General features: G+C 40.8%; 1 protein-coding gene across 1 annotated transcript in view; it reads left to right on the top strand.

The window, feature by feature from the left end:
- Positions 1-12153, top strand: part of abch1 (ATP-binding cassette, sub-family H, member 1) — a gene marked incomplete at its 3' end in the record, with an annotated part of 47945 nt that overhangs the window by 24567 nt on the left and 11225 nt on the right. Inside the window, exons 3-7 of the mRNA XM_010787208.1 lie at positions 290-449; positions 2400-2554; positions 6377-6484; positions 7379-7472; positions 9922-9996. Of these exons, the coding sequence (XP_010785510.1) occupies positions 290-449; positions 2400-2554; positions 6377-6484; positions 7379-7472; positions 9922-9996 (592 nt within the window). The remainder of the gene's footprint in view (positions 1-289; positions 450-2399; positions 2555-6376; positions 6485-7378; positions 7473-9921; positions 9997-12153) is intronic.

The raw sequence follows: 12153 nt of genomic DNA, 5'->3' as shown, positions 1-12153 counted from the left end.
TATATATATATATACATATATATAAATAACATCAACTCTGATAACTTGACAGCTCGCAAAATTACCCTGAGAGACTTTTATCTCCAATTACTTCACTACTTCAGACTGTAACAAAACTACTGTGAAAAAACCCTCATATGTGCAATATATACTTTCTACATTTTATTAACGGTATTACTGCTACTACCATACTTTTTTATATTCACTTACTTCTCATGTGTTTGCCCCTTTATTAAATATGCTAGTAAAGTATTTCTGTTTCTGAAATGCTGTGTATTCTGTGTTGCAGTTATGGTCTTTTGGGCCCCAGTGGTTGTGGGAAAACCACATTACTGAAATGCATTGTGGGAACTTTGAAGATCTCACGTGGTCACATCAGCGTTTTGGGGAAGCCTCCTGCGTTCCCTGGTCATCACGTGCCAGGCAGGATGGTCGGGTACATGCCGCAGGTAAACACCTTGTATCTTCCATTGAAATGTGTGTAAATGTGTGAATGTATGCTACACGAATACACACCATGCATTTAGTCCTGCATGAAATATTTGTAAAAGCCATAAAAACAATGCAAATCCGAGGCGTTTAACCTCCTGTTGTTTGCACGTATACACACACGTAAAAAACAGTAAGAAGTAAGAGCATTATGCAGGAGAGGTTAAACGGCCACCAATGGCTTATGAAGATACTGCCCCTATTAAATATCCATAGTCATAACTGAAAAAAGAAACATATATAAACAAAGATTGCATAATTGATCAAGTAATTCAAGTTACAGTAATTTAACATAGAAGTTTAGAAGTTGAGATGTATAACAATAAAATCCATGAAGTGTTATAAATCAAATTTAGTTTTTTAAATAAGGATAATCTAGACCAAAGTGATGGAAGTAGGTTGTCCCTGCTTAACTAAGTTAAATTCAGGTTTAATTAGAGTTAAACATTTCTTTGATTGGCTCTTTTTTTAAATATGCAGATGCCAGGTCAAATGATTTTCAGCTCTTTGTTAGCATCCAGTCCAATTACTTAGCTTACAAATGGTCATTCTGCGAGAATAAAGCGTTTACAAATGGTCAATACCATAACCATCTGAAGTGTGGTGGAGGGTTAGGATCATTGAGGTCTACATTAAGTACCCTGCTCCTTTATTTTAGCTTCTGTGAGTGACCTGGACCCTAGTGTGTCTGTCAGGGGATCATTTCGCCCTGCATGTCCTCCTTCGCCCTCTGACGCAGCTGACCAACCTTGATTAGCCGCCATCTCCCTAGCTGCCCTAGCATTTTGTTTTTGTTACCAGTTTATGCCCGGGCAACGGGATAGTTATTGTTGTGGGACACCTGGAACACATCCTTTTCGGGGTGTAAATGACCCCGAGCCATAAGCGACAACAAACGTGATTCAGTGTCCTCAGCTGTTTAGTCTATCTATTGAAGAATGTTGATTATTACACTCTGAACTAGTTCAAACCTGGAGCTACAGGAGGGGTCTTCAGAATTGATTTGTGGCATCTCAACCGTGTGGTCAACTCGTGGCCCGTGACATGTCTTGTGAATTCTCCGGCCGAAGCTCCAAATAAACCGTCAGTGTTTGCCATCAAAGCTCCAGCTCTCCATCGTGTCTCTCTGAGTCCTGATTGGTTCAGACGTTTCCCCCACATGTCTCATTACTGTCCCACTGGATACCTGATGAGGCTGATAACACACACAGTGAGCGTCCTCCCCTGTGTGACGCTCAGCATCACATTGTCCCTTAAGGGAGTGATCTGTGACCCGGAGAGGATGAAAGGTGACACCCCAGGGTGCTCCTAAGGATGCTACTGTACTGTAGTCGCTGTAAAGTACTGAAACGCTGGCAAAATATAATATATCATCATGATTTGTTGTTACAGAAACATGTGCATCATGTTACAGTATTATTGCCATTTCATGATACTCTGTGATACTGAATACTTTCTCAGATTTGGCTTGTCAAGCTTCTTTTATTAGTGGATAAAGGTTACTCTGACAACATGTTGATATCCCTTAGAGATATATTTTGGTACCAACATCTGTGTGTCTTCTTGTGGAGTGTGTATTGAATTTTCCAAATAACTTCATGTATTATGTTTCTAAATGTTTAGCATTAAGACAGGGATCAACTTTTTATTTAGGTGTCAGGCCATCCTCAAAAGATATTATATCAAATGTAAATATAGAAAAAAAGAAGGGAAAGGAGGGTTTGGTTTGCAAAGAATTTGATAGCATTATGATTATGTTCAGGTCAATGTTGGAGTTACTCCTGGAGATCAAAACGCTGGGGGGTTAAAAGCATATCATGTTTGCTATCAAGTACTACCTGTCTACGCTGTGATAAAAACGTCTACACACATACGTTTTTGACTCGTGGTTGTGCTTGTTCGTTGCCCAGGAGCTGGCGTTGTACAGCGAGTTCACCATCAGTGACACTCTCAGTTTCTTCGGCCGAATCCACGGCCTGACGTCGAAGGAAACCAAGGCTCGCACGGATTTCCTCATCGACTTCCTGGATCTACCTCAGAAGCACAGCCTGGTCCGAAACCTCAGGTAAAAACACATGTAGCACTTTGTGATTTACAACTTCAAACCTCCAGAGATGTTGGCTTTTCTACATGCAGGGGCTGAAGGTAGGACAGGCCATTTGATTGTGCATGGGTTTATTGTGAAACCACTCACCTTTAGTTCTGTAGTTTGCTTTCATTTGCTGCAGGTGCACTTTGGACAACAACATGGTGAATCAATAAAGAATATGTACATTTTGATTTAAGACAACTACAACCTTTGACCTAAATGAATTCAATGATCTTTTTCGTGCAGTTCTTTGCAGTAGAATGTCATTTTGTGCCTAATGAAACACAGACCGTGTTTTAAAGATGTTTAGGTGTGATGTGGTAAGATGAAGCCAAACCCACCTGTTCAAACTGGCATTTTCTTTATAAACTGTACCCTGTGTCCTTTTGTGTCCTTCTATAGTCCATTTCCTGTTGTTTGTCTTGTCTTACCCCGGCTGATACTTCACTAAATCCACTGTTTTAATTGTTCCCTATATCGCCCCTATGCCCTGTAAGGTGTCCTTGGGTGTTATGAAAGGCGCCCCCCAAAATAAATGCATTATTATTATTATTATTATTATTATTATAGTAAATCCCCAGATACGACCTCCAGTTTATGAAGTGAGTCTACACACGCCTCTGGACTTTGACACCTAAATCACCCAAAAATGACGTGCACTGCACACACAGACAAACCTCATCAGTCTCTCCTCCACAGGTTGTATCTCAGTGAGCATAAAACATTATGACTGTCTGATAAGGAAACAAACAAATGTCAAATAGAGAGACTTTGCTTTGGATAAAACTCTCACCATGAAACCACTTTTATTTTTGCATCAGTGTTGCCAGATTTGAGTGAGTCCACGTAGCTCTGTCAGATTTTAAAACCATCTCAATCGTCATAAATTAACCTCTGCAGCATTATAATTAGCATTAGCATTTCTGCGATAGTATGATATTTGTTATTTAGCGGGATGTCCGGTTATTTACTGAAGAAATCATAGAGAACTTGGTTGGAAATACATCAGTGGAGACGTGGCGCAGTGGGCTAGTGCGTTGGTGATGAGATCAGGGGGACACAGGTTCAAACCCCACTGCAGTCATCATGTTGTTGTGTCCCTGAGACACTTCACCCCAAATTGCTCCTGTGGGGATTGCCCACAGTGTTGAGTATGTAAGTTGCTTTGGATGAAAGCTTCTAACAAGTAACATGTAATGTTAAATGCGAAACTGGGGTCCCCGCCTGACCAAATAAAAAGGAGCTCAATCTTTCCACACTGGATTGTTTACTTTGGTTTAGCCATCGTGTCAAAGGTCCATTTCCTCCATAAAAGGTTAAATTGAGGAAACATGTTAAGTTGCCAGAAGTATATTACTCTATGGTGTTCAGTTACATGCTGTAAAGAAGTCCCTCTTTCTGCTATAAAGTCTTAAAGGGGACCTATCATGCAAAATGCACTTTTTGATGTCTATTATACATAAACATGTGTCCCCGGTGTGTCGGGGAACTCACGCAGCGTCAGAAAATAAAACCCTCTCTCTTTTCCTCCGTACCTATCAGAAAGTTGCTATCAGAAACAATGCCCGACTGTTTTGGACGTAATATGGTCGGGTTTACATTAGCATCGCTAACACTCAGAGCTAACCTGTACTGGAGAGCATGTGTGTGAAGAAGCAGGAAATAAAAAGGAACTCACCTTGTGGTATAACCGGCAAGAGAGAAAGCCTTTGAGCCCCATACTGTTTCAGAAAGAATCCTTGATAATCCATGATATGGCGTTTCATCACGGCAGTATTTAGTTTAGACAGTAGCTGCCGGGTCCCGCATGAGCTCAGCCCCCTCCTTTTTTATTTTTTTTTTTTTATACCCCTAATCAGCACTTTTGAAACAGGAAGTGAAATAGAGGGATATGAGGCATGGCTAGAATGGGTGATATGTTTGGTATTTTGAGCAAAACACTTCATAGACATGTTTTTTATATATTTGTATATATCTGAGACCTATGCTATTGCCTAAAAATAGCATAAGAGGTGACCTTTAAAACGTAGGAAAAGGTTCTTGTTGGTAATTCACTCAAGGCTCTGTGTGTCAATCTGCTTGCATGGTGGGAAGTGGAGGGTGCGTCAGGATGTTGCGGCTGCCCTATCTCTCCTTTAGGCAGGAGGAAGNCTATCAGAAACGTTGCTATCAGAAACAATGCCCGACTGTTTTGGACGTAATATGGTCGGTGTTTACATTAGCATCGCTAACACTTAGAGCTAACCTGTACTGGAGAGCATGTGTGTGAAGAAGCAGGAAATAAAAAGGAACTCACCTTGTGGTATAACCGGCAAGAGAGAAAGCCTTTGAGCTCCATACTGTTTCAGAAACAATCCTTGATAATCCATGATATGGCGTTTCATCACGGCAGTATTTAGTTTAGACAGTAGCTGCCTATTTTTTTTTTTAAAGCTTTATTCCCCAAATCAGCACTTTTGAAACAGGAATTGAAATAGAGGAATATGAGGCATGGCTAGAATGGGTGATCTGTTTGTTATTGTGAGCAAAACACTTCATAGACATGTTTTTTATATATTTGTATATATCTGAGACCTATGCTATTGCCTAAAAATAGCATAAGAGGTGACCTTTAAAACGTTGTGTACCTTGTGCACACCTGATATTAACTTGTTACTCTGTTACCAAAGATTAGCAGTTCTGAATTGCAGCATATGTTTATTGTCCCTAAACACATGATCATATTTGCAGAGCCTTGTTTTGTGTTCCCAAATAAACCTCAGCTATAATCAGTTCCTTAAATGTAGCTGCTTTCCACAGAGACGCAGACTGTGACCAACAAAACTTTGCTCACAGACCCTATAAGGAAAGGATCAAGAAATAGATTTAAAAATAGGGTTTTTGGCATTTTATCAAATATTTCTGTTGCATTCCTGCTTTCAAGTTAGTTTAGAAAATGTGCATTTAGTCTTAATGTGAAACCATGCTGCAAGATGTCCTAGAAGATGCCTTGCACAGAGAGAGATAAATAAAAACAGTACTTTATAAGAACTACTTTCGTTATCATCTCATATTCCTGCTCCTAATTCACATCCCAGATAATTACAAAGACTTCTCCAACCTGCTTTCATTCACCGGAGCCCTTCATGTAATATTTATGTCGTGGTTTGTGTATCACGGCAGCAGCAGAGAGCATTCCCGGTGAGAAGGATCTGTGTTTTTGTTTCCGAGATGGCTCTGCTGCTGCAGCCTTACGTGACGTGTTGTTGAAACTGTTCCCTGCGCAAAATATGAAAGATATTCCTGGTAGGAACACACCGTGTGGCACGCGTGGTCATCAATCAGCCTGTTTATGCTTCATATAAATTCTTCTTTTGTCTTCAAAACAAGTAGAATGAATCAGGTAATATTTGATTTGCCGTCAAATTAATTTGTAAAAAAAGGAAAGTTATTTTTATTGTTTTATGTAAAGTTGTCTTAATGCCAATTCCTCCTTATGTTCTTCGCTCAGGTCTTGTTGTTTTTTTTGTCTTTGGGCCGGTTCGTCCTTCCGGATTGGCTCTGCTGCGGCACACTGAAAAAACTGAAGCATTGACTTTAAGTAAATGTAATCTGTTGACATAATACATTTAATTAAAGTCAATGCTTCAGTTTCTTCAGTGCATGCACAGAGCGGGAGATTATTCACCTCGGACGTCCTTTGACTCTTTTGTCTGTCTCACTTCCTGTTTTCTCTGTGTGTGTGTGTGTGTGTGTGTGTGTGTGTGTGTGTGTGTGTGTGTGTGTGTGTGTGTGTGTGTGTGTGTGTGTGTGTTTCAGTGGCGGTCAGAAGCGCAGAGTGTCTCTGGGTGCGGCGCTGCTTCAGAACCCTGAGCTGCTCATTCTGGACGAACCCACCGTGGGAGTGGACCCTGTGCTCAGGGCGAAGTACGTAACACACACACACACACACACACACACACGTCACACACACACACACAAACACACACATTATATCTATTTTTACTGCACTGTTAGTGTACAGTTTTATTATTATTGTGTTGCTGTATTTATTGTATTTTTGTAACTCTGGCACAACAATTTCCTTCGGGATCAATAAAGCCTTGTCTTATCTTAAAACAATAAGTGCAATCACACATGTGGGTACAGCCAAAAAATGCAGGAACGATCAACTTCGAAATATCCAAATATGCTGATCTATTTCAAGTGCTCGATTTAGAGACAATAGGAGAAAGAGGTTATGTGTTTTTAGTTTGTATCAGTGTGGTATCATGCAGCATGTCCACTGTTCTCCAGTTTAGTTCCCCCTTAGGAAAGGAACGTACAGCCCTGATGTTTATATAAGCATATAAACATCAGTCATTTCACAAATCCCCCTTATAAAAACATTAAAAACTAAAGGGAGATTTATATTTACGGCCAGAATATATTAAGCTAGTTGTAACATCGGCAAAAGACCTGCATTTTAACTCATTACTAACTATATGTTGTCATTTTTCAGCCTTATTTGTTTCTAAAGATAAATGATGTCTTCAAATAACATTTCCAATTGAGCTTCTAACTTCCATCTTTCTTTCTTATTCACTTGTTGTAGAAAATCTGTCAGAAACCTAGTTCAAATCAAGCTGCTCTTGCTCAGTATGCAGCGCCTGTCTGGTTGTTTGAAAGCAGCTCAGAGCCTCAGCAGATCCGTAGCTTGGCAGGAAAACTTCTGCTGGCAAAGCTGTGAGCTCTTTCTGACAGAAAGTTTAGGAAAACTCTCCTAGAAACGGATTAGAAGGCGTTATGTAATCTGTTGGGTTCCTCCGCTCTTTCCTCCAGGATCTGGCAGCATCTGGTGGAGATTGTGAAGACGGGGAAAGTCTCTGTCATCATCACCACACACTACATCGAGGAGGCCAGGCAAGCCAATGTGGTGAGATACTGTATACATGCATGGATGGACACACACACACACACACACACACACACACACACACACACACACACACACACACACACACACACACACACACACACACACACACACACACACACACACACGGGAGCTAACATTGACTTATATGCATTTCCTGGAGACTTTTCCTAACCTTAACCTTAACCAACACATGCCTAACCCTAACCCTTACCCCTAAAAGTAATGATTCCCCTCATGGGGACCTCTATTTTGTCCCCATAAGGGAGGCGAGTCCCCACACGTGATTGTGTAAACAGATTTAGGTCCCCACAAGTATAGTAATGCTAGGCCACACACACACACACACACACACACACACACACACACACACACACACACACACACACACACACACACACACACACGAAACATCGATAGAACAAAGCACTATGTCCGCACTGGTCCGCATGTTTCATAAAGAAAACAGTGAGTCCATTGATATATGCATCTTATTATAAGTTTAATCCTGATTAGCTTTGACAGGAGGACAAAAGCTTCCAATGGAGTTTGTATAGGCGCTCTGTTTTGAATGAAAAGGTTTGCTTATATTTTTAGTTACTAGTTTAGTTTTAGAAGATACAATTAGTAGATGCTACCAACAAGATCCAAAGCCAAAACAATCGTATTCCTTTGTGCCATAAAGCTCCATTATTGTTGTAAAAGCATTCAAAATGTATTTAATGTTGACCCTTCTTACACCATCGTGCTGCTGTAAATACTAACTAAAGCACCACACGTGTACTAATCCACCTCTGAAAATAGTCCCCCACAAATGCTGTTTGAGAAATGTTTGCTGATATCTACAGAGCCCAGCAGTTTTAACAATGTATTCATCCTTTTATTGAGACTAAAAACAGTCTATTTGTGACACATTTGAAGGGGTAAGGAAGTCACAGAGTATTGGCATATGTACTAAGATGTGCAGTCTGTGTGAAAGGATATATTTCTGTTACTTTAATACTAATGCTGTGTTTATTTTGCACAGATAGGTAATGATTAAGCCATATCATACAGGTACACGCATACAACTGAATTGCTTGGAAAGTAATTACCTGAAAGAAGTTTATCGTTTACATGATTTTTATCTCCTGTTCATGATTGTTGTTTGTGATAAAGTGATTAAAATCTTTGCTCTAAAGTTTGCATGGCCTTAACTAAACTCAGCCGACATTCAAACACGGACAGTTTCAATAAACAGAGAGAAAACAGGTAGGAAAGGAGACATTTATTTATAAACACAACGTCAGAGAGGAGTTACAGACGTTTCACTTAGCTTCACTTGTGCACATAGAAAGATTTCAGTAGCTTGGTGACACTCAAAAACAACAACAGGCCCTCACAGTACAAAGGACATGAACTCTGTACATACAGTGAGCCTATAGTCACATTTTACAGTCCATGAACTAATGTTCGGCTCAACATAAATCCAGTGAGTTGAGATTTTTTCACCACTAACCTTTATGTTTGTAAGTAAAAACCTAAACAAAACCGCTTTACACAGGACAGTTTGTACATCTCATTAGGCTGCCACAAGCCAAGTTTGATCTCTTTTGGTTTAATGTTAAAGTTAATCATGTTGGGAAATATGCTTATTTTTGTTATAAATAGAAAGGGACGTCACCCTTTCACTAAGCTTCACTTGCGCTCAAAACAACAACAGGGCTTTTACTGTATATGTAAAGACCTAAAGAAAACCGAATGCTTTCCATGTGAAAGTTGTGAGGGAAACTTCTGAAGCAATTGGAGTCAGGACTCAAAGAGAGACACGATGGAGAGCTGGAGCTTTGATGGCAAACACTAACGGTTTATTTGGAGCTTCGGCCGTAGAATTAACAAGACATGCCACGGGCCACGGTTTGACCACACGGATGAGATGCCACAATCAATTCTGAAGACCCCTCCTGTAGCTCCAGGTTTGAACTAGTTCAGAGTGTAATAATCAACATTCTTCAATAGATAGGCTAAACAGCTGAGGGACACTGAATCACATTTGTTGTCGCTTATGGCTCGATGTCATCTACACCCCGAGAAGGATGTGTTCCAGGTGTCCCACAACAATAACTATCTCTGACCGACAGTTGCTTGGTCATAAACTGGTAACAACAACAACATGCTAGGGCAGCTAGATAAGGGAGATAGCGGCTGCCTAAGGTTGGGCATCTGTGTCAGAGGGCAAAAGGTAAACATGTGTACAGAATTATTCTTAGACAAAAGTTTGTACAGTACTTTAAGCTGCCACAAGCCAAGTGTGGTCTCTTTTGGTTTAATGTTGAAGTTAATCATGTTGGGTTATATGTTTCAATCAAACAAAGGGATGGAAATGTCCATGTTTTGGCTTTTATTTGAGTTTTAAATAGAAAGCGATGTCACCCATTGATCTAATATTCTCGCTGCTGTTTTCCTCCAGGTGGGTCTCATGAGGAACGGCCATCTGCTGGCTGAAGGAACTCCAGACGCCGTCATGAAGATGCACAACGCCGCAGTGAGTGTGTGTTTTAAACCCTGAAGGGACGTACAGACACCCAGGGGTGCTGGTAGTCAGGGAGGGGAGGTTGTTAATGGGACCACAAAGGAAGGTATAACCTGTACTGTGAAACATCTCATAAACAATTCAAGCTGCTCTCTGTAGAGGCTCAGCCAGCGCTTTAAGCCCCTGAGGCGCCGCTTTGTTGTTATAATGGACGGGCTTATTACCTACACTGACTAATTAAAAAGTCTGATAGCAAAGTTTCCAACTGAACGCTCAGTCCGTTTGCTTTCCCGTTGAACTGTCTACCTGTCATTTGAACCAGCTTTCCAATAAGCACACAAAATATGACGTTCAGAAACACAACTAAACTTCGGCAGTGAGACGTTGCCTTGATGTGTGTGTGTGTGTGTGTGTGTGTGTGTGTGTGTGTGTGTGTGTGTGTGTGTGTGTGTGTGTGTGTGTGTGTGGTCAAAAACTGTATGGCCTTCCGGCGTAACCTCTCACCACCAAACATAGGTTCCTACCTTTATACCCACAGATGTTAATTGGCTCCTGCACTTACCATCATGACTACTCTTACTGTTTAACATTTTGGTTTACTTCATGTTAAGGCTAATACAAATGACAAGGCTAAGTAATGTAATGCTAACTAACGTGCTCGCTACTATAGCTATGTAGCTAACTTGACTATGTTCCATGCAAAACATGTATATTACATGATATGTTTTGGTCCTGGTTCTTCCATCACATTAGCACATCCACGTAGAAATAAAGCATAGGCTTGTAGTGCTTTAATGTCTTCTGCCTTTGTCAATGTTGGCCAAGCTAGAGCCTTTCCTATGTAAGCAGCAGCGATCTTGTACTCATTCCCAAAATGTCCTTGCAAAAGACCCTTTGCCACAATGTAGCCACGTTCTGGAGCCATGTGCTGGCAGCTACGAACCAGTTCCTGTGGCTGTCCTTTTGTGAACTGTTCTAAATAGTACAAGCAGTCGGCTTTGCTGGCTTTTTTTTGCACTCCTTGTTCAAATGCTTTAATGAAAGCCTTGTACTGAAACAGGTCTCCATCAAATATAGGAATGTCTCTTGCTGGTAGAGACAGTAAACGTTGCTGGTGAACCAGTGCAGCTGTTATTTCATTTTGCATTGCATTATCGTGAATAAACCTTCAGGTGGAATTCCATTGATTTGCTGATGGTTATTTTCCTGTTGACTTTCCCATGCAGTTGATTCACCAGTTATCAACCCATGTGATGTTCCCAGATAATGTTGATTTTGTACATAAGCATCTTCCTTAAATGCAAACTGCCTTTCAGCTTGCTTTGTTCAATGTCCATCTTTGTTGGTTTGCTGGAGGATATTTTCCTTGATGTGGAATCATACTCCTTTGCCAGGGGGTTAAGTATGTTTAACAATGCCAGTTCCTTTTTTACCTTTCCCAGGATGAGTTCACTTTCCACTTTGTTTGGTGCAAGAGAGGAACGTCGTGCGAAATGTGAAGCCTGTAAAACTGCTAGGCCTAGCAGTAACTACCAGCTAGCTACAGTTTCCCAAATCAAGCTGTTCGCTTTCTCCCCGCTTTAATTGTAGCCTCCTGTTCCTCCAGTTGCTCATGCTCTCATGCAAACCTGCCACGCGAGGAACAATTGCAGCCTTTCTGCTGCTGCTTATAATTGTGTTCCAGATGTAGTTCTGTACTTGACTCTTGTACTGCTGTCCACTGTTTATGTTGAACATTACCGAACATTAGAAAACGTCACAGCGCATGGCGATTCCCATATATTAACCAGTACCGTTCAGTGACAAACCCACACTTGATTACAATAAATTCATCATTGAACATCATTTTGGCTTTAACCAGGTTCAGCTTTTCTTCACAATGTGGCAATAACCATTAAGATGTGTCATGCATAGACCTGGCGTCAACACACAATCCAATAAGACCATCAGAGCATTTTTGAACCTTAGCCATTACACTTAACATCAAATCTTTTAATTGTTCTTAATTTGCTAGCTAATTTAGCGTAGCCTTCTTCCATTTTTGCACCTCCAAGTTTTTCCACAAGTGGCTTTGGCAGAGAGTTTAACCTACCGCGCTTAGTGCTTGCGCATCACTACAGCTTGGCCATCGCTGACCAGCGTGCCAGAAGCTGACGCGTTGTCAGCGGC

Source organism: Notothenia coriiceps, unplaced genomic scaffold (genome assembly GCF_000735185.1).
Source record: "Notothenia coriiceps isolate Sejong01 unplaced genomic scaffold, NC01 NC01_scaffold00030211, whole genome shotgun sequence".
Taxonomy (NCBI): domain Eukaryota; kingdom Metazoa; phylum Chordata; class Actinopteri; order Perciformes; family Nototheniidae; genus Notothenia; species Notothenia coriiceps.
Note: the sequence above shows the minus strand (reverse complement) of the source record. Positions and strands in the feature narration are given on the sequence as shown.